Source organism: Macaca fascicularis, chromosome 3, assembly GCF_037993035.2.
Source record: "Macaca fascicularis isolate 582-1 chromosome 3, T2T-MFA8v1.1".
Taxonomy (NCBI): domain Eukaryota; kingdom Metazoa; phylum Chordata; class Mammalia; order Primates; family Cercopithecidae; genus Macaca; species Macaca fascicularis.
The window spans coordinates 134,413,655-134,437,034 of NC_088377.1; the positions used below are offsets into that span (position 1 = coordinate 134,413,655).

General features: G+C 36.4%; 1 protein-coding gene across 4 annotated transcripts in view; it reads left to right on the top strand.

The window, feature by feature from the left end:
• ELAPOR2 (endosome-lysosome associated apoptosis and autophagy regulator family member 2) overlaps nucleotides 1-23,380 on the top strand; it is a 177,123-nt gene that overhangs the window by 114,807 nt on the left and 38,936 nt on the right. For all 4 annotated transcript variants that reach the window (XM_005550345.4, XM_005550346.5, XM_005550348.5 and 1 more), the window contains 7 exons: nucleotides 91-196; nucleotides 1,226-1,378; nucleotides 1,969-2,057; nucleotides 13,893-14,073; nucleotides 15,165-15,293; nucleotides 21,788-21,878; nucleotides 22,549-22,651. In XM_005550345.4, coding sequence (XP_005550402.3) covers nucleotides 91-196; nucleotides 1,226-1,378; nucleotides 1,969-2,057; nucleotides 13,893-14,073; nucleotides 15,165-15,293; nucleotides 21,788-21,878; nucleotides 22,549-22,651 — 852 coding nt within the window. The remainder of the gene's footprint in view (nucleotides 1-90; nucleotides 197-1,225; nucleotides 1,379-1,968; nucleotides 2,058-13,892; nucleotides 14,074-15,164; nucleotides 15,294-21,787; nucleotides 21,879-22,548; nucleotides 22,652-23,380) is intronic.

A 23,380-nucleotide genomic window follows, 5' to 3' on the forward strand; every position in this document is an offset into this window, starting at 1 on the left:
GGATTGAAAAAGTATGTAAGGGAGTAGCTTTTAGGTGTGGGAAATGGCATGGCTTATCTGACCTGAGTGCCTTTATGTTTCTCTTTATAGGTAATGCTGAAATCAGGTACAAACATACTCTACTGGAGAACTACAGGCATCCTTATGGGTTCTAAGGCGGTCAAGCCTGTGCTGGTAAAAAATATCACAATTGAAGGTATTTCATGGCAGTCTGGTTTAGTAGTCACTAGTGACTACTAAATATTAATGTTTTGGTTTGGGTGGTTCAAAGGTTTATAGAACAGAAATTAATATGTTAGGAAATCATATAGGTCTGGAGACCCTGGTTTTACTCCTAAGAAATCGGCAGATGTTTTCTTTTTTTCTTGTACACTTGAACTAAATTATTTAATCATTGCAAAAAAGAGTAAACATGATGACAATTTTAGATGTCTGTAAACAAAAAACATGTCTCTGTGTTAATAAGACCCTATTATTCCTCTGAGAAATGTCTATTGTGCCAGACATTGGGCTTACTCAGGGAACTGATGACCTGGTCACTGCTATATCCATAAAAATAACAGTAAACATCTTGACCTGACTCTTCCCTAAACCTTTTGTGCTTGTCTGAATCAACTGGGCAATTTCTGACCCAGGAGAGCAGCTGATGAACCCTGGCATGGTTCATTCTCAATTAAGCATATTTTTAATTAAAGCAGTGATTCTCCTTTATTAAACTTTGGCTTACATTTTAATATGTTCAATGTGGGCTTGTTCCTGTGAACAATGTGTTAACTCATTAGTCATAAGGACATCTGCTGACAAAGGCTGGAATTACAAACCAGAGGAGAAGTCAAGCCATTCCTAGGTCTTACCTGTGACTTAATCAGCAGTGGGAAAAAAAAGGGAATGGGTTATCATAAGGATCAGATAATTACAGGCCTATAGAATTAGAGGGAACCTTAGGGTTTATCTCATTTTTGAGTTAGTGGAGTTGTCTTTTGACAGCTCAGTTAATACAAGTACTATACCTCTATCAAAACTTATCACTTGTTTGCTGACTTGATTGTGCAGTTCCTTGCACACAGTAAATGCTTTCTTAGTGCTGGATGAATAAGATAAAAGATTTGGGCTGACCTTACTGTAAATATTTCTCCCTCACTTCTGGGTAGATGCAGAAGTAGGTGCTGATTTGCTTGTTCGTATTGGGTCCTCCTCCCATGCTCTGTTTTTCATTACCGCACAGGGGTGGCGTACACATCAGAATGTTTTCCTTGCAAGCCAGGCACATTCAGCAACAAACCAGGTTCGTTCAACTGCCAAGTGTGTCCCAGAAACACCTATTCTGAGAAAGGAGCCAAAGAATGTATAAGGTGTAAAGAGGACTCTCAATTTTCAGGTAGAACTAGTTTATACTCTGCTTTTTTCTTTCTAAATGTATGTTGGTCAAGTGTATATTTATAAGCCAGAAGTCACCCATAAAGTATGACAGCAGTGGTGGCTGAAACCGAAGTGCTGAAGTGAATTGATGTTGAATGGATAAAATATGACATCTTCTCCCTTTCTGCTGACTTTCCCCTATATAGGTCTATGGTTTGTTTTTCTTTTCCACACCCCACAGGCAACTGCTATGGATATGTTTAGACTCATCTAAAAATGTTTATACTTTTACATGATTTGTTGGTGTAGAGACATACGTAGAAACTTTTGATTTGTTCCAAATTTCCAATATACAGCGATGATGGAAGAAATCTAATATCTTCTGGGAAAAACTGTGATATACTACTCCGTGTGTATCATAGAAACACTTATTGCTCTAGGGAAAATAAAAATGTAGACATTTATTTTCTTTACACCTAGGTAGTTCTACCTAAATTACCCTGGTAAGGTTATTTGTACTTTTTAGTTTGCTTTTTCTTTTTGCTTTTTGCCTTTTCTTAGACGCAAAATAATTGACCCATTTCTGAAACGCTTTTTTTTATGTTGCAGAGGAAGGATCCAGTGAGTGTACAGAGCGCCCTCCCTGTACCACAAAAGACTATTTCCAGATCCATACTCCATGTGATGAAGAGGGAAAGGTACCAGCAGTGTTGCGTCAACTCCATCCCATATTTTTGCAACCTTCTTTCCAATTTGAGCAGACTCTAATTTGTTCATGAGAGAGATTTATGACACACGTATGTAAGTGTAAAGAAGAAATTTTAGAGTTTAGGGTTTGAAGTCTGCCTTCCTGGCTTTGAATTTCAAATATACAATTAAGTCCTGGGGGTAACTTATTTGATGTCTCTAGGTCTCAATTTTTTTATTTGTGTAATAGGGATGATATTGGGGACCTACTTTATAAAGCTGCTATAAGAACATTCAAGATATTTAATGTAAAGTTCCTAACCCAGTGCCTGGCGCATAGTGCTCAGTAAATGACTGCTACTGTTAACAGTTATATTTTTTCCAGAAGTAATAACATGAGAGAGCACAGCCTTAAAATGTGTAGTGTGACTCACAGGATGGAAAGTTCTTATAACTTCTCTTTAATTATTTGGTTACTCAGTAGGTTTTGTCAGTAAAAACCATGCAGCCATGGGCTATTCGGTTATGGCAGATTACTGTGTAATTGCAATGAGAAAATGCAAAGTAAGTACCATATAAACGGCACATAGCCAGAGGAAAAATGCACACATGAGCTCTGCAGTTGACCTGCTGTCCTCTTAATTAAAGAATTAGCCTACACCAGCCTGTGTCAGTGAGGGGAATCTGAGATCAAAGTGGCTGCTACGGCCGGGCGCGGTGGCTCACGCCTGTAATCCCAGCACTTTGGGAGGCCGAGGCGGGCGGATCACAAGGTCAGGAGATCGAGACCACGGTGAAACCCCGTCTCTACTAAAAATACAAAAAATTAGCCGGGCGCGGTGGCGGGCGCCTGTAGTCCCAGCTACTCAGGAGGCTGAGGCAGGAGAATGGCGTAAACCCAGGAGGCGGAGCTTGCAATGAGCCGAGATTGCGCCACTGCACTCCAGCCTGGGCGACAGAGCAAGACTCCGTCTCAAAAAACAAAACAAAACAAAACAAAACAAAACAAAAACAAAGTGGCTGCTACGGATCGTTGCTTCTTTATGTTTGCATCTTTGAAATAATGACATTTATTTTCTTGACTTAGTTTGGAAAGCACATATAGATGTCAGGAAATTTATTACTTTCTTCTCTTATTTTTGCATCCCTAGATTCTAATCTAGATTGTTATATTACTATTTATCTTACCTTAGGTCCTTAAGTTTTCTTTAAGGAATATTATTTGGAATGGTTAAGAGCAAGTACATTCTAGTTTAAATTAGTGGCAAATTGTAACGATAAGAAGTACAACTATTACTTTCAGTAAGAACAGTAACTCAAACTAACAGCTGTTAACTGACAAGGAGTTGTAAAGTAAGGTCCTGATAGTCCTATCATGATGCCAAGTAAGGGCTGTTTTTTTAGAAAATACATGCAGAGAGGTACCATTAAGGTGAATTGAAAAGTAATTTCCATTATGTTTGTTTAGGTAAACTTTTCTTAAACTTGCCTTATTAATAAGTAAGGCAAAAGTAAATTTAGTTTATTTAATATAATAATCAGTTCAGTGTTACTGAGGCTTAAAGGAATGGGATCTAATGTATAATAGGATCTTGTCTAATCTACAATGAAAATATACAAAAGCTGTATATTTGGCCGGGCATGGTGGCTCAAGCCTGTAATCCCAGCACTTTGGGAGGCCGAGACGGGCGGATCACGAGGTCAGGAGATCGAGACCATCCTGGCTAACACAGTGAAACCCCGTCTCTACTAAAAAATACAAAAAACTAGCCGGGCGAGGTGGCGGGCGCCTGTAGTCCCAGCTACTCGGGAGGCTGAGCCAGGAGAATGGCGTGAACCCGGGAGGCGGAGCTTGCAGTGAGCCGAGATCGCGCCACTGCACTCCAGCCTGGGCGACAGAGCGAGACTCCGTCTCAAAAAACAAAACAAAACAAAAAAAAAAAGCTGTATATTTATTATGTTAATTACATCCATGAGTATAATGGCAGTAAGTAGCATGACAAAATCTATTTGACCTGGGCCTAATGGATGTAAGACCTTATATTAAATGTATAATATGCAGAATACACACAGCTGCATAGACACATATGTGTATATGGGTGTACACACGGGCATGCTGTGTACACATATACACATAAATTATATTTTTCTGTTGTGTCTGAGTGAAATTTGAACATGTTCTTGTTATAGAAGAAAACAATGTGCTAGCATGATTTTTTTAAAAGAAAAGTGATTTAAGATATTTCAAGATAAATGTTTCTAGCTTCAAAAGTAAAGCAATGGGGACTTAGTGAAATAATATATGTAATGAAGTTTAGATTGCACATGTGAATTTGAGATTTTTTGGGTAACATTTTCATTTGTTCTGGTTTCATCTTTTAAAATGGCATTTTAGCTGGGTGAAGTGGCATGCACCTGTAGTCTCAGCTACTTAGGAGGTTGAGGCATGAGAATTGCTTGAGGCCAGGAATTTGAGGCTGCGGTGTGCTATGATGGCACCTGTGAATAGCCACTGTACTCCAGCCTGGGCAGTGTAACAAGACCCTGTCTCTTTAAATAAATACATAAATAGATGTTTAATTCTTGCTGAGAATAGCCTGGTGATTTGCCAGTTGTTTAATGATGTTTCTCAGGTGGTTCAATGACTATATGTTGGTTCTGTCTGTCCTGTTATGTTCTCTTTGTCTTATTTTGCCCTACTTGGAGAGAATCAAGTTGATTGACAAGGAAATCAGCTATTGAGGCATATAGATTCCAAACATTACCATCGATATGACATAGGAGTGTTACCACAAGTTTTCTGTATTTATTTTGAATCTTAGTTTAAAATAGATTGCTTAAATTTCTTTCTGCCTGTGGGGGAAGTTTTTCAGGAAAATTTTAATTTGTAATTGAAATTATTCTAATTAAGAGATTCTTATAAACATCATGAAAAATATGGAATGGCTTGCTCATTCATACTTTTAGTAAATCTTTACTGAGCACTGGTTATTTATAGAATACTGGGTAAGGAGGGCAGAGCTAAGGATAGAAGAAAAACGTAAATGTCTCCATAGATGTAGAGCAGTGGCTGTCGAATATTAGTGGAAGGCCCTAATGTCGAATATACCTGGAAGGCCCTGTCCCAGATTTTCTAATTTAGTAGGTCTGGAGGAAGGCCTGAAAATTTGCATTTCCAGGACGGTGCCAGGTAATTCTGATTCTGCTGGTCCAGAATCTCAGCATTTCGAGAACCATTGGTCTAGACTCTAGAGGAAGAGATAAATAGTCAGTCATAGAAAATGAATTATTATTTCCAATTGGGATTAGTGCTACAGCAGAGAAGTTTGAATTTTATGAGGTTCTTACCCAGTCTGGGAAGGCCTCAGGGCTGTATTAAAAACTGGGCAAGGCCGTGGAAGGAGAGCATTTTTGATAGAGGAGCGGGATGGTGAAGACCTGACATGGGAAGGAACATGTTGTATTTGAAGAACTAAAAGAATGTGTGACTAGAATGTGGGGATGTGGGCGAGGGATTGCATTAGGTGCGGCTAATGACATAAGCTATTGCTAGAAAAGGCATGGTTTCACAGGGCCACATTAGGAATTTTGGCCTGTATCCTAAGAGCATTTAGCAATCCCTGCAAGTTTTTTGGTATCAGAGTGATGCAATGTGATTGGATTTATACTTCATATAGATCCCTTTGGCAGTATTTTATAAACAAGATTAGAAGGGGACTAGAGAGAATGAACACTTAGAAGTCTCATAATGCCCTTCTCCAGGTGAGAGAAGAAGGAAGTGAATGATAGTAAAGGGAATAGACAGAAGAGTATGGATTAGAGAAATAGGAAGTAAAGTTCGCAAAATGTGATGGTTAATAAGATGGAGGGGGAGGAAAGTATTAAAGGTGGGTTGGTAGAGGTACTATTTGGTTAGAGAGAAGGTCTAGAGGCAAGGAGGGAAAGACCGTGAGTACAGTTTTGACCATGTTATGAGATGGGGCAAGAGGAGATGTTGAAAGGGCCATTATGTACATCAGTCTGGAGCTTAGTAGAACATCTGAGCTAGCTATGTGAATCTGAAAATTATAGCAAATAGCTGGTAATTGAAGCCTTGGGGTTGGGTAAAAGTTTTCAGGGAGATCATAGAGTGGGCTTAGAAGTCAGCCATAGCTAGGAGAGATGAACAGGGATGGTGCCTGAGGAAAATGGCTGGAGAAGTGGGAGAAACCAAGGGAGTTACTATCATAGAGTATTTGCATGATTGGAGTGGTTAAGAAGGCTGATGCTCCTGCACAATCACCCTAGATGAGGGCTGAAAAGTATCTATTGGATTTGGCAACATTGAATTAAATGGTGGCTTTAAAGAGCCATTTTAAAACATGGAAACCAGGTTGAATTGGGTGAAGAGATATAAGGATTTAAATCCTCTAATATATAGAGTAAGGCATTCTCTCACCAAATATCTGTGGGACTTACTACGTATCAAGTTGTGTAAGGCCCTATACAGATGCAAAGAAGTAAACAAACATGGATAATTACTTGGTGTTCTTGGCCCATGGTTAGGTTATGAAAGTCTCAAGGAGACAACACATTTTTATATGACATTATTCCCTGTGGTGAATAAATGAAGATTCCTAAATGTGGCTTACTTGAATTAAAACTTAGTATATGCAAAATAGAGATGTAAAACATAGATAAATAAAAGAATATTCACTTCTCAGTAAACATTCACTACAAAATTAAGTAGTGAGTTGAAAGTTTTATGTATGCTTTGTTTAAAAAAATTAGTGCCTACTTCTTACATAAAATGAGGTACACTCATATAGGTGCTCACAAGCACATATACAAATTCAGTGTTTGATGTTTGAACTAAAAAGAATACTGATCAGTGATTTTCCCAACAAACCTAGTCCCCTAGAAGATGGGGTCTTTCCCTGTTCAGTGTCATGAAACAAATACATGGAACTGAAAGTGAATGTCAAGCAATGTAGGCTTTTTTCGAGGGTCATGAACTGAGAAGTAGGAGCATGGTTCACAACTTCTCTGTTAGTGAGGGGTGAGGGAGTTAAAATATAGGATTTCTCTAATGAAGTGATTGGACATGAAAAGCAAGGGGAGGAATATTAATGTGTTTTCCAGAAATGGGCAGTAAACTTCCTGGAACTAGAGTGCTGCCTGCCTTTTTGTCCTTTTATGGCTTCTTTTGGCCATTGTCATAGCACTGGTGGAAGTGTCACTTAGTATGGAAATAAAATTGTGAGATTATAATGAAACCTGAGATCCTTTAAGTCATTTGGTCATCTATCTTGGTTCTAACCAGTCTCAGCTGGTCTGGTTACAAAGGGAACTTTTTATCACAGGCATCCTGTTTCTTAAAGATAAACACAGGTAGGGCAGGGTGGAAATTCAGCTATGTTATGTAGGCATTACACCAGGTAACAGTGACACTGGGCAAGAGTTAATCAAGAGAAGATGTGTTGAATGTTAGCAGGATATTTGACAGAGCATCTCATGATTTCCTTATGGATAAGATGAATTGTGGACTAAATGATATGGTTAAGTAGATACATGACTGATTGAAGAATCATATATAAAATGTTTGATTTGATAAATGATTATTATCAGCTTAGAGTACAGTATAATACATATTTGATATATTTATATATTTGCCATAGGAATATAAATATAGCAAGTCATTTATACATACTGTAACTCATACAAAGAAGAATATAAGTCAGATGAGTTTTCAACATTTTATTTAAAAATCATTAACTTCATAAAGACATTAAGAATATGTATATCAGTTTGTGAATCAATAAAGATTAGAATGATAAAATTAAGATTCAGAAAGACTCCAGTGTGCTTGAACAATGAGCTCAAATTAGTAAAATCAAAATTTATTTGTGTGAAATAAACTCTCAGATATAAAAGCATTGAGAAAAGAGAAAATAATTACTTGCAAAGAAGATTTCCAGGGAAATCCAAGCTTTAAAAGACCTAGCTCACCAAATAAAAAATGCAACAGCTATTTCAAAGTGGGGAAAATTCTTCCCCCCCAAGAATACAAAGAATAGTTTTCAATTAAGCTGTTCATGGTTAAAAACAGCAAGTTTCTCATTTGTTTATCATATCCACAAAGGTTGTCTCATATCCACTACAAAAGGGAGTGGGGAAAAGGTTATTTTTGTTTGGGAGTTAGTAGACAGAAAAGACTTAAGTTTCTATTTATTTTGGGTATTACACTGAGGCAGAGTAACCTGTGTGGTGTTTGTCTCCCTCAGCCACTCCCCTATTGTGGGACATGATTCACATGTTTCCTTTCAATGGGTGCTTGGGGATAATTATAAATTCTCTAGTAATGAATTTAAAAAATATGTTTCAGAAATTGGATGGGAGCCCTGACTCAAACCAATGTAAAACTGAGGAACAGAGAGGGGAGGAGGCAGGAGCCTGTTGACTCGTTTAACTGGGAAGTCAATATAGAACAAATTATTTTAAGTTGTTATCTTGCTGTGTAATGCTAATATTCTTGGCTCGATTTGATTTCCTTCTCAGGCAAGCCCTTTCCGGTGTTGCAAGATGCTCACTGTCATCTCCACCCAAGCCATTATTATCCTCACAGCTCTTGATACTACAAACACTGACTGAAGCTTCAGAAAAGACTGACTGGCTTTACTTGAATCATGAGCCCAAAGCCAATCAATCGTTCTCTCCAGGAGTGTTGGATACTCTGATTGCATGTCTTAGTTCACCTGCAAATTCCTGTAGCTGGGGAGGCCAAACTCTGTAATTCCCAGTTCCTTTCAGCATCACACAGATCAGTTCCCAAAGAAAAAAAGATGGTCACAGTTACCAGAATAAAAAGAGAATGATTTTGCACAGGTTCATAGAAAGCATATACTCTTAAATATCATAAATAGGTCTGGCGAGATTGTCTTGGTATACTGAGAATTTCCATGGAAATTTGCACATACCTTCTTGATACTTACATAGTGATTATAGATTAAAAGATCACTTTATCACAAATACTTGATCGTTTCCCTTACCAGATTCTCAGCTTCCTGTATACAGGGACTGGTTCTTATTTATTTAAAAAAAAAATCTCTAAGCCTAGTGTAGTACCTAGCACATAGAAGGTAATGAAACGTCTATTGAATTAGTGAGAATTAGTAAATGAATGAGTGATTATCACATTTTGAGTGCTGTGTTCTGTCTTTGGCATACAGTTTGAGAAAATTTTGACAAAAGGGGAAGAATCTAGAGGACAGTGGCCAGGATATTTTGTATAAAGTATGACTGAAATATTTGGAAATATTTTTTCAGGTAGAAGGAAAACAGCAAAGGATGGAAAATTGTGATCATCTTTGTGATGTTTCCTACTTGTCTTACAGACATTTGATATCTTTCCTTTGGTCACTCATGGCATTTTGTGTTTCTCTTGGAGAAGATGATGATGAGACAGTAATTATTGTAACAGTAATGGTAGTGTTAATACCATGAGCAGCTATCATTTCCATATTTGTGAACGTACTCTCTTCATATGTGCATGTGTGTGTATATGTATGTGTATTCAAACATTGCCTCTAATTTCTTTCAACATCTGTGTAATTTAGACATTCCTGTACCCAGTTTTCAGATAAGAAAACTGAGGCTTAATGAGGTTAACTAACTTCCCTGTGATCATAGCTGGTCATAGCTGGTCTTAGGTCTGGAATTCTAACTCAAATAGTCTGTTTCAAACTGTAGTGCTTTGTATCCCTTTCATGTTTTTTAGTTTTTACATTATAATAGCTGTGAATCTGTCTTATCATTATTAGACTACAACCTTTTTCAGAGCAGTTTGCCTAATTCTTGAATCTCCCATAGTACTTTGTCCTATGCATAGTAGGTACTCAGTGAGAATTTCCTTAATAGGGTATTTCAAGTATTTGAAGGGAAATTTTAGAAAAGAAGAACTCAGGTGAACTTAGAGAAGGTAAATTCCAGTGGGATGTAGTGATGTGCTAACAAACAGAGCTGCCCAATACTGGAATGGCATGTTTTTTCAATTAGGGAACTTTCTGCTGATGCTCGAAGAGTGCCTGGCAGGGAGGATATTTTAAAAGGGAGCCTTCTTAGAAGGAAGCATTAGGCTATACAACTTCTTCATCTCTGGAGAGGTGAACTCCAGATCACAGAGAGTTTGCTAGTGTTCAAATGTCTGATATTTTATTTGCCTTTTAATGATCTTCAGTGTTGCAAATTATTCCAAATGCTCAATGTCTGTAACACAGTACTTCTAAATTATATAGCAGGACAAATATGTAGGGGATATTAAAAATAGGGTGTAAAGGGATTCAGTTTTTAGATCTGCCTTTCTGTGCACAGGATTTAAGCAAGTCAAATATACTTAGAGCCTATGTTTCTTAATTAGGAAGATGGGAGAACATGGAATTTCTCAGAGACTAGGGATTTCTGAATTGTTTAAAATAAAATTTTTTGAATAGTCTGTTTTTAGCACTCTTTTTTTAAAAGCAGCTTTATTGAGATATACTTCTCATACCATATCATTCATTCATTCAATGAGTATAATAATTCCATGTTTTTAGTATAGTCACCACAATTTAATTTTAGAACATTTTCTTGCTTAAAGCCCTGAACTGCCAGTAAAATGTTAAATTTCCATGGTGTCTTCCACATAAAGGCAGAAGATGGTCAAAGCTGTTGAGTATTTAAGGGATATATTAGTCTATTCTCACACTGCTATAAAGAAGTACCTGAGACCAGATAACATATAAATAAAAGAAGTTTAATTGGCTCATGATTCTGCAGGCTGTACAGGAAACATGGCTGAGGAGACCTCAGGAAACTTATAATCATGGTAGAAGGGGAAGCAGGCATGTCTTACATGGACAGAGCAGGAGGAAGAGAGAGAAGGGGGAGGTGCCACACACTTTTAAACCAGGTCTCATGAGAACTCACTGTTACAAGAACAGCAAGGGGGAAATCTGCCCCCATGATCTAATCACCTCCCAACAGGCCTTACCTCCAACATTGGGGATTACAGTTCAACATAAGACTTGCATGGGGACAGAAATCTAAAACATATCAGAGGGGAAGGAGGTAAACACATGGGAAAAGAGAAAAGCAGCAAAGCCTTCATAGAAAAGGAAGGTAGGTGAATGCTGGTATGTATTTGGGCAGGCTGACAACCTACTTAGCACAACTGTACATGCTGAGCATGGCTTTGAAGGAGGAGTCAGATACAAGTTGGCAGCATGGTGTGGGTAATTCCAAGAGAGACAAATGATGAGTGCCCAGTGGCTTGCAACTGGAAAAGATCAAGGTTTGAGACCGGCTGGGAGATAAGAAATTGCCTGCTTGGCTGAGACCACCTGAGCCAGAACATCATGGAGCACAAGGCAGTTAGGTTAGGGTCAGTTGGTAGACTTTCTAAAAAACACATGTAATTTAGCCCTGATGAGTTCAGCCAATGTATAAAGACTTAGTACATTTGTGAAGTGACAACTGAAGTAAGAAATCAGACAACCTTGGACAAAGCCAGTCTCAAAATTTGCCTAAATTTTAGTCCTCCCAGTTTTGAGTTCTGTTTTTATATGAGAATCGGCTTCCAGTTGATTCTTAAACTGTGTGTGATTTTTAAAATGTATTTTTTTCATGCTATATGTGAATACAGGTACTGGGTCTGTTTTGTGATCTTAATAATAACCTGATAAATTTTGCTATATTAGGGTTTTGGTTTTATAAGACATTTCATAATTTTATCTCAACTTGCCAAAAAATGAATTGATTATTGATTTTTCACCTGCACTGAGAGCCCTCTGGTTCTAAGTATCATTAATATTATTATCTTTACCTAGTCAGCCAGACTTGAAAACATCTGTCTCCATTAGAGAGAGAGGCAGAGAATCAATCTGCCATGTGAAACAAGAGGCTTTGTAAATAAAACTTTTACTATAGAGTATTTGAAATTTGGTTTCTACATTTTTAAGTATCTTAAAGTGGTGTACATTTTTTAATTTTTAAGAAGTTAGTTTGCACGTATCGAAAGTCATGTGGTTAGCTGACTTCTCAAAACATATTTGCATATTTTATTATTTTTACCTTTATCAAACTGACTCTTGTTGACTGGTGTTACTTTACCATTATTAGTTGTGTTTGACTTTTGGGCAAATTAAGAGCTCTAATCTGGAGTGTTTCCTTATTTATAAACTTGAGGATAGTAATATGTACCTCTTAAAATATTTGAGAAGATTACCTAGTACAGGGTGTCAGCACCACCCCGATTCCCACATGGGAACCAACTACTGTCAACAGTGCAGTAGCTCACACATAACACAATCCATTTTTATTAATGTCAAAATAAATCATCAAGATAGTGAATTAAGTAGGATTTGAAATTTGTTTTATATGCTTTTTAAACCAGAATTTTAAGAAAGTAATCTCCCCAGTATGATGATGTTTCATTTGCTTAGATTCTCTGAATTTTATATTGCTTTTCTTAAGGGGAGTTGAGGGCCCCTATGGATATAGTATCTAATGTATTTTTCCAATTATTTAGGAGTCCTTAGCAGGAACAGCCATTATTTTACAGATGGTAAGAAAGGCAGGTGTGTGAAGTGGATGGCTAAAGTGTTTCATGATGCAAGTCATAAAATGAATGTGGAAAAATAGAGTTGTAAAAAGAAAAAATGTTATTTATAATTATGTTGAGACTTTTACTTTAAATCATTTTCTTAAGCATCTTTCTTCAGATAAGTTAATCTACTCTTCCATAAGAATACTTGAGAATAAAACTGGGTGCCTAAAGGAGTTACTATACGTGATTTTCTACTAACTGGAAATAGCTATGGACAATTGCCTTTTATTTTGGTTCCCCAGCTTTAATAGTAGATTTCCTATTGCAGAAGTTGTTTTAAAGGATAAAAAATACTTTTAGCAGATTATGTGTTTAAGAAAAGGAACTTTTAGTCTCTTTTAAAAATGCCGTATTTAGTTATTAAATAGTTGATTTATTTATATTTTTGCATTTAGAATACCTTTTCTATTTTCCTCCACTGAGATATCAATTTTGTTTTGGAATGGCTAACCCATTTGGTATTTCTGGTTTAAAAATGAGAATAAAAATTTGGTAATATCGGCTTTTGGGGTTTGGCTGAGTTACAGCTGTTTTCATATATTTTGCTTTGTGTGGGGGTGAATGCATGTGTGTGAGAGAATAAAAGGGCAGAGTTTAAAAGACTGCTCTCCTTGAAGGCAGAGGCTATCTTAATCATGATGTTCAGAGCACATGAATCAGGACCTGGAAGCCTCTGGGGTAAATATTTTAGCTACAGCTCTTGTAGTCTAACATCAGGTTATTGAAAGAGACTCAGAGAAACACTACCAATATTATGAACTGACAGGATTGAAATGTGAATCTTGATGTATTCTTTTTGAAAAATAACCTTTTCATGATTGCTATGTGCAAAGCATAATGAAATGTGCTGTTGGAGGAAAGGAAGAGGGTAGTGGAAGTCTCAAAATGAATAAAAACAAGTTACTGCATAGAAACTTAATGTCAGCTATGGAATAAAGGGAATGAATGGATAGAAGAGTAAAGGTGATAAGCAGGTTACCTATATTTTAAACAGTTATTTCATGATGAGGAACATGCTATGTATGAAGGAAGGCCACCTATAGCTTAGGGTAAAAACATTTGGAAGTAACAGTCATTTCCCCACCAAAGTTCTCTCTCTTCTCTCATTTTGTCACTGATGTTTTAGCGTCTTTCGGCTGGCCCTTCTATTCATTTGCACTTTTCCTATGCTGCCAGTTTAAGATTTTTTGTTATAAGTATGTTATATGACTTTTTTTTTTTGTAGACACAAATAATGTACAAGTGGATAGAGCCCAAAATCTGCCGGGAGGATCTCACAGATGCTATTAGATTGCCCCCTTCTGGAGAGAAGAAGGATTGTCCACCTTGCAACCCTGGATTTTATAACAATGGATCATCTTCTTGCCATCCCTGTCCTCCCGGAACATTTTCAGATGGAACCAAAGGTAGGATGTCAATTGGTCCAATAACTGGGCCTTTAGCAAAATGATCTTGTTGAACTACTGTGACCATTTTCTGAATTCTTTTTTTTTTAATGGAAAGTGGTTACAGAATTTCTTTAGTTTTAGTAGACAAAAATTACAGTCAACTGTAATATTTTAGTTGCAGATAGATGGCTTGAATATAGCCATGTTGTATGCTTACTATCCAGAGCCTTTGAGAGGTAGCATAGAAAGGACTCTGAAGTCAAATTGACTTGGATTTGAATCTATATCCACCATGCTACCAACAGTGTGATTTATCCAAGTCGTTTAAACCTTTTGAAGCACAATTTTCTTGTCTGTAGGATGGTGGATAATATCTGGCTCATCATCGAGAATGACATTTAAAAATGTCATCTGTAGTAGTTTTGCAGCAGGTATAAATGTTTGCAAAATATTTTCTTTCCCTCTACTCCTTTTTTTACTGATGTGATGATGCAAAGTGGCTACATTTAAAAATGGTTGGAAAAGACCCTTCTCTTTCAATTTTGCAGTTGTCAATTTAAATCAGGCTTATTTATAAACCCAGCACTTTCCCAGCCCCTCAAGCCCTCAACTCCCAACCATTTCTCAACATAGTCAATATTTTGAATTTCAATTAATCAGTTCATAAATGGTATTAATATTCTGTTAAGTTGAATAACCAATAGGAAGAGTGAAATCTTTCTTTATTCATAAGGTGGAGGAACTGATTCTAAGGTCACATTCAGGAGAACTTGAATTCGTCTCATAATTAGTCTTTTTATGGAGGGTGATTAAGTGTTAATGGCTACTCCCAGACATGAAGGAAAAAATTATTTTTAAAGATTTTGTTTCTGTCCTTTTCCTTTTACATTTTAGTCAAGTATATGTATATATGTATACTATATCTAGAATTTTGTTCTTTCCAGATTTCTTTTGAAAACTTATTACATCCTGAGGGAACTGGTAGTCCAACATCTTTTTTTCCACTTCTCTCCCTGCTAATTGTAATGTAGTAGTGTTTGGAACAGAGAAAGAGGAAGTTGTCCAGTTGCAGTTTAATTTTAATTGTTGACCCTACTCGTCTCCTGTAGATTGTAGACCATGTCCAGCAGGAACGGAGCCTGCACTTGGCTTTGAATATAAATGGTGGAATGTCCTTCCTGGCAACATGAAAACTTCCTGCTTCAATGTTGGGAATTCAAAGTGTGACGGAATGAATGGTAAGTTCAAAATCAGCCTATTTGATCTATTTCAGCAATAGAGACATCATTCATTCTTGAACTCAGCTCTCTAAAACATGCCAAGTATGGGTATGAGGAACTTTAATCTTATCATTTGGCTACTTGCCCATCTTCTGGTTGTACCATAAAAATAGTAAATGTGGTGTCACAGCCAGATGATGTTCATACAAGAACAAACTATTAATTTTGCATTTTTTGGAGGTAATATTGAAGTAGATACTGAGGATCATTTTTTATGGTATAAATGCCAGAATAGATTTACCAAGGAGGGGGATGAAATCTATGTTCTTTACCATTTTAAAGAGTAGCATGATGGGATTTCTGTCTTGATTAGTCTGGCTCAGTACTGTGCCCTGGTGAGGGGTTAACTGACTTCAAATTCCCCTTGCCTGTCAAGTTTATGATTGTATTTACAAAGTATATATGAATTCTACCTAATGACATTTTGAAAATGTGGCAAAGTTCTACAGGACAGTTGTTGAGTTGTATTTGTTCTTACCTTTTAAGTGCTTAGAGGGCTTGGAACTTACGTGTTCTGCAGTATGTGATGGTTGAATGAATGTATGTATCTTTAAACTTGATGCTAGGGATAGGTATTGTATATACCAGTCCTTTACACTAAAATGCATTTTACTTATCACCTCACTGGCATTTTTTATCTGCTTGCTTTTCTCTATATTATGTTTACTTATTGCAAACACACATGTGTGTGCTTTTTAACACATATGTTTTAAATCAATACCTATTCAAAAAAAGGCTTGAGTCATAGGAAATGAGGTGTATACCTGAGCACAGAGATTGACAAATAATAGATCTTTGAATAATGTTAAACAGATGAGTGAAAGAGGAAAAGACAAAGCATCTATATATTAAATGTGAGATAATCTTCTTTATTGACCAATAATCCCACTTTAAAAAATTTGTCGAGGTCGGGTGCGGTGGCTCACACCTGTAATCCCAGCACTTTGGGAGGCTGAGGCTGGCAGATCATGAGGTCAGGAGATCGAGACCATCCTGGTGAACATGGTGAAACCCCGTCTCTACTAAAAATACAAAAAAAATAGCCAGGCATGGTGGTGGGCGCCTGTAATCCCAGTTATTCGGGAGGCTGAGTCAGGAGAATGGTGTGAACCCAGGAGGCGGAGCTTGCAGTGAGCAGAGATCGCGCCACTGCACTCTAGCCTGGGTGACAGAGCGAGACTCCGTCTCAAAAAAATAATAATAAATAAATAAAAATTGTCCTCTGGGAGAAGAAGAATAAGATATAATAGCTGTTACCTGATCATGAAGGTTTTTTTTTTTTTCCTAAAATGCCCTATAATTGAATTTTAAGTTGAGGAAATTAAGACCTATTGGAAAAGTAAGATTGGGAAGGCAAGGGCATTGAATAACTCTATAAAATATGTGTGTGTGTGTGTGTGTGTATTCACTTACTAGTAAAGATTATCTGATATTTTAATTTGATCTTATAGAGACCTTACTCATAGCTTAAACTCTGGAAATAGTTGATTTACCCACTTGCTTACTCATTTACTGAGAGTCTATTTTAAAATTTTTCTCAGTTTTCAGTAATGTTCAATGATTAACTGAAACCTATAAATCTGTGCAGTATTAGTGTGTGGTATTAGTGTGTAGTGTTGAAATAGTAAACAGTAACATAAAAACTCAAAGGTGATGTATATTTTGTGACTGGCTAGTGCAGTAGCCAACCTTGTGAGGAGCAGTACTCACAAGAACAAAGGTGAAATGGAGAGGCACAGGGGCAGCCTGTCTCCTGGGATAGTCACCTACCCAGGCATGGAGTTAAAGTGAGTGTGCTTTGACCAACTTGACTATATGATTTGGAGTGCTTTGAGATTCATGTAGTCTTGGTCTGATTTTCACAGTTACAGAACAGGTATGTAGAAGTAAATCTTCATGTGGTAAAATTTTTCCTAAGAGAAATTCAAAGTTGGAGACAAGTTACTTTTTATTCATGAAGATGTTCATTGGGCCTTATCTATAACAACAAAAATTGTAATAATTGAAATATCCGGAAATAGGATAATGTTTACAAAAGTTATATTATGCTAGTGGAATGCAATATTATGCAATCATTATGTGCAAGTTGTACAGAAAACAATTTGCAATGTTTCAGAAATTTAGAAGGTTCCTATTCTCCAAGCCAAAAATACAACTTATGGGGATTATACCAAGGAAACAGTGTGATGTAAAGAAAAATTATGCACAAAAATATTAATTTTAGAGTTATTTATAAGAGTGAAAAATAGGAGCAAACAAACCAAATTTTCAATAATGGGATATGGTTAAATATAATTATGATATAACTATATAACATTGTTAAGTTGTTAAAATTAGATGTACAAAGGATTTTTAGTGGTTTTCTAAAGATACATAATAGTTGTACATATTTTGGGGATACATGTGATATTTTGATATATGCATACAATGTGGAATGATCACATAAGGATAATGGGATACTATCTCAAACATTGATCTTTTTAATGTTGGGGACATTCTAATTCTTCTAGCTGTTTTGAATAACACAAAAAATTACTACTAACTACACCCTACTGTATATTGAACACTAGATCTTATTTCTTGTATTTAACTGTATTTTTGTATCCATTAATGAACTGCTGTTTATCTCAATGGGGGAATATTTTTGATAGAATGATGATTAGAAAAATCAGAAGACAATGCTAAATGAAAGAAAACAGAAAATAAAGTAGATTATATGGTAAAATCTAAGGCATATATTTTAAAAGCATACACTAGAAAAATACTAAAAAGAATGTTAAAAGGCTATTCCTTGGAGATGGGAGGTTTATGTGAAGTATGAATTACTCTGTTTTTAAATTTGGTCTACTGTATTTAATATTCCTTATAGACACTCATTGCTTTCAAAATCAGAATAGTAACACAGAATATTGATTTAAAAATATATTCATTTGACCCAATACCTCTTTTATTGGTATTCCTTTTTAGAAAAATATTGAAAATACAGAAAAAATGTTTATTATAGTTTCTATTATATTACTTAAAGGTAAAAACAAACCAAATGGTTAAAATGGGTGTGTAATCAACAGTAGGTAAGTCCTGTAGTGGGAGGGAGTTGGTGAATTATGCAAATTAAATTTAGCTGAATAATAAAATATTATTTCAGTCGTTAACATGTTTATGAAGTATTTATAAAAGTGCTTATGAAATAATGTTAATTTATAAAAGCATGATACAAAATTATCTATAATAAGAGCTCAGTGATGTAAAAACATGTATGCATTGAAATAAAGTGAAAAGAAACATCACAGCACATGGTGTTTTTTTCTAGGTAATGAAGTTATAAGTAATTTTAGGTTTCAACTTTTAAATTTTTCTTTAAAATTTAAAATTTTTATGATAAATATAAGTATGATTTTTAAATACAAAATAATCTTAAAATATAAAACATATGTAGAAACATGGAAAATATGAGAGTCACTCTTATGGAAAAAGGAAAATATGTAATATGCCCTTATTGAACTGTGCATATGGACAAAGACTAGAAGGGAATGTATAAAAATTATAATAGCTGTTAGGGTGTTAGGTTAGCAGTAAATGTTTTTGAAATCAATATTCTGGTTGACACTGTTCCATATAGTTTTTATGCTTGAGAATGGATAAAAATAATAACTAGGGCACAGTAAAAGGCAGTATTTCCTGGGTTTTCTACTGACTTTGGTATGCCCTGGTTGGTATGAAAAAAAGTGTTAATTTTTATATTGATGACATGTCAAAATTATGATAATCTGTGTATACTGGGTTAAATAAAATATATTAAAATTTCACTTCTTTCTTTTTACATTATAAAATGTGGTCTTTAGAACATTTAAACTCACAGGTGAGGCTCACATATTTCTCACATTTGACAGCAATGGTCTATCACTTAAGGCACTTATATTGATACTAGCCTTCTGGTTTCCCTTTGAGGCCACTGTCCTCCTGCTTTTCTTGTCCAGTACATTACCATGCATGTGTCTTTCCACACACAGCTCTGCTGCCACGTTGGCAGTCTGGAGTTCTGAGTCAGGGGGTTCAGCGCAGTCAATTCTTTTATTTCTTCTCCTTGGTGTTTTTCCTGCTAAGGGTATCATCAGTGTTTTATTTCTTAGGGCTCCTACAACAGAGTGCCACACACTGGATGGCTTCAAATGACAGAAAAGTATTCTCTCAGAGTTCTAAAGGCCAGAAGTCTGAAATCAAGGTGTTGACAGGGCTATGTTCTCTCTGAAGCCTTTAGGGAAATATCCCTTCTTGCCTTTTCTAGCTTCTGGTAGCCCCGGGAATTCCTTGACTTGTGAGATCATAACTTTAGTCTCTGCTTCCATCTTCACAGGGCCATCCTCCCTCTGGGTCTGTGTGTCCCTGTGTCTTCCTATGATCCTCTCCCTTTGTGTCTATGTCTGTGACCATATTTTCCTCCCCTCATAAGGACACCTGTCATTTTGGATTAAGGCCCATCCTAATAACCTCATCTTAACTTGATGATATGCTTACAGTATTTATTTCCAAATAAGGTCTCATCTATGGGTATTGGTGGTGGGGATTTCAACATATCTTTTCTCAGGGACACAGTCAACCCATAACAAGTGTTCTGTTTGGCCGAACCTGTGGCTGGAGTTGCCCCAAAAGTGGCTGGCAGGAGCGCTCCCAAAAGGGACTTCCCCAAACTGTCCTGAGACAGGGCCAGTTGGGATTTCAACAAAAGAAGCACTAAACACCATGATGATCAGTCCAAAGCATTGATTAGAGGAATTTACCTACAGAGGGGCCTGTAGCATACCTCACAATGGACAGTAAGACAAGGAATGTTCTACTGAGGTGTGTCTGGAATGAAGGGAGTCGGGTTGTAGAGTTTAGATGAGGGTTTGAGGAGTTTGGCTCAAGGCTAGGGCTGGTTTCTTTCAGTATTTTAGACAACAAACTAAACAGCTCTATCAGTGCCTGGGAACGTTCAAGGCCCTGGCTTGGGGTCAAGCCTTCAGGTAGTGGAGAGGACATGCAGCTGGCCAGGTCTCAAAGGGGTCAAAACACTCTGTTTCTCAGGACAGAGAAAAAAGTGGAGGACATTGGGGAACTCTCCAATAAGCAATATTCAAACATGGGAAATGTTTATTTCCTCCTGCGGGGGTATTAGTGCTCCAAACTTAGCTCTCTTTACCATCCTAGTACTGCCTTCTTTTCTTTGCCCTTCCCTATTCTATCCCTCCTCATGGCATTTCTGAACACTAGGAGTTGTTCTCAGAGAAACATTTCATAAAGTCCTCCCTTTCTTAATATAGAATTGCTCCAAGTGGGAATATCCTTCTGCATTTTATCCGCATTGCAAGTTTGCAGTCTCTTTAAACCTAAGTGCCTCTCATATTGCTTACACTGCAGTCAAGGGCCTGTTGTCCCACTGGGTCAGACTGTTTTATGGCTATTCAACCCTTAGAATTCTATACCCGCTTATCTCTCTTTTCAACCACAGTAGATAGCCAAACAATGGACATCTCTCTTATAAGTATGTACATTAGTACGTATTATTTTTAAGATTAGCTTGATTGATATGTAGTCAACATATCACCTCTGTATAAATTGTTGATTAAAACATTTCAAAAATCACCAAGTCAATCTAGCACTGAATCAGCCTCTTCCTTAGTTTCTTTCTTATACCTCTTGCAGTAGCAGATACTGATATTTTCTTTTAGAGATGGAAATGCCAATGCTGAGGTACTGCCATTAATTAATAACCTTGCTTGATGGTATGTTGGAGAAGCCTCTCTTTTCCTCATTTTACTGTGGCCATTTCAGTTTATATTGATTGTTACTTTGCAGAAGACGGACCTCATAATGGTTCTCTGTGCACAGCTCAACAACTGTTGACAGTTGTGTATGTCTGTCTCTCATGTTCTACTGACTCCTCAGTGAAGGTGGACTTTGTCTTACCTTTCTATCCCAGTGCATATCATAGTTCTTGGCACTCAGTAAATGCTAGCTGAATAAATAAGTGAATGAATGCAGAACAGGGGTTAAATTAGGGAACAATACAACAGACTATAAGAATGAACCTCAGGTCCCAAATCTTTTCTATTAAGTAATTTGAAGTTTCTATTGCACATTTGTTGCCTGAAGAGTAGGGTTGTTAGTCTCAATATATTAGATTACATAGAGACCATCTATTTTAGTTAAAATACAAATCATGCTTCATTGAGAAAACTGTTGTTATCCCATTAAGTATCTTTTATTCAAAATGATGTGTCACTTGGTTCCTCTTGGAACATCTACCTCGGCATGAAATTTGCAACTGTGATTAAAAATAGGGAATTCATTTGTAGCATTTCTAACTTTGAATGGAAACACTAATGCTTCTTCTTACTTTTACCTTATTTAAACGGATTGTTGGAAATCATTCATGGAATTTTTATTAATAAAATAACTTTTATTACTTCTAGGTTGGGAGGTGGCTGGAGATCATATCCAGAGTGGGGCTGGAGGTTCTGACAATGATTACCTGATCTTAAACTTGCATATCCCAGGATTTAAGTAAGGAAAACAATTCTAATTCTTTTCTATAAGAATCCTCACACCTGTTTCCCCACATAAATAAAGAAGTAGGGCTACTTTATGGAACAATATTGCAAAAATACTTAGTAAATAACAAGCTGTCACAGGGTAATGTATTGTATTGAAGAGTATCCGTAGAATTAGTGATTGAGAAACTATAAATGTTAGTTATATATTACTTGGATAAAGCTGAAAAATTTAAACAATAGTGTGTCCAAATGCTACAATAACTTTGATTCTTGGATACTTAATGAAGAGGTCAGTCCAAGTTGTTTGCAGGAATATCTTGTGGTTTATTTATCTATTTTTTCTCAGTTCTCTTGGTAAAATAGTATGTTAGAAATTTCTTAATCCCATTTCATTTTAGTTCCCCATGTTGAAATTACCCAGTAGGAGTCTTTTCCTTTAGGATGGATGGTATCATTTACAACAAGAGGTTCAAGCATATTACCATGGTTATGTGGACTCAATGTCTACGAAGGGTGTTGTCAGGTAGGATTAAGTGAGGAAGGAGTTTTGGGTGAGGGAAGTGGTAGATTAGAGGAAGAGAAGAGCATGGCTTTTTGTTTAATAAAAATAGTGGCTTAATTTTATTGTAAATTGTATTTAGAACATACTATGAATACTGCCATTTTAATCTGTCAAACAGACCACCAACATCTATGACTGGAGCCATGGGTTCTGAACTAGGAAGAATAACGTTTGTCTTTGAGACCCTCTGTTCAGCCGACTGTGTTTTGTACTTCATGGTGGTAAGTGGATGGGCAGCTTTCAGGGCAGATTTCTAAGCTTAGCATTCTCCTTCAAGTGTAAATTTGTTTGTGGCAAGTTGGGATAATAAATCCTTTTTTTTTTTTTTTTTTGATATTCTTAGCACCTTTCATAAACATTAAAAAATATCTAAAGTAATTAAGAATTGTGCAATGAAGTCCACAAATAACCTGTTTATTCCTCATGAGAAAGACTAAGTGAGGGAGCTTGGGTGACTGATAGAGGCCAGGGAATATTAATCTGGTAAAAAAAATTCCTTCATGAAATGTCACCAGCAGAATGAAAATTCTCCCCTGATAACCATTCAGCTATTCAAACTATCTGGAAGGAAAACACATTGTACTAATAAGTCAGGGCAGAAAATAATGGAGATGTAGAACACTGAGAAGAAAGAGAGCATTTAGAAAAAAGACTTCACTATGCCATGTCATAATGTTGCCCGTTTCTTTTCCAGATGTCATACAAATCTCTACTCTTAGCTTGAGGAAAGTATCACGAAAATTACTAAGACCTTATGTGAGAGTTAGAAGGTTGTTGGCTAAGAGTTTAACATTACAATTAAATAGTTACTTCACAGACCTGCTTTGTTTTTGTTTGTGTTTTTTTTTTTTTTTCCAATGCCTTTTAGTAGCTAGTTAACAGTTTATTAACAATTTTCTCCGGGATATGCAAAATGTGAGGAGACTTAAACATTTATTTGTGATTAGTGA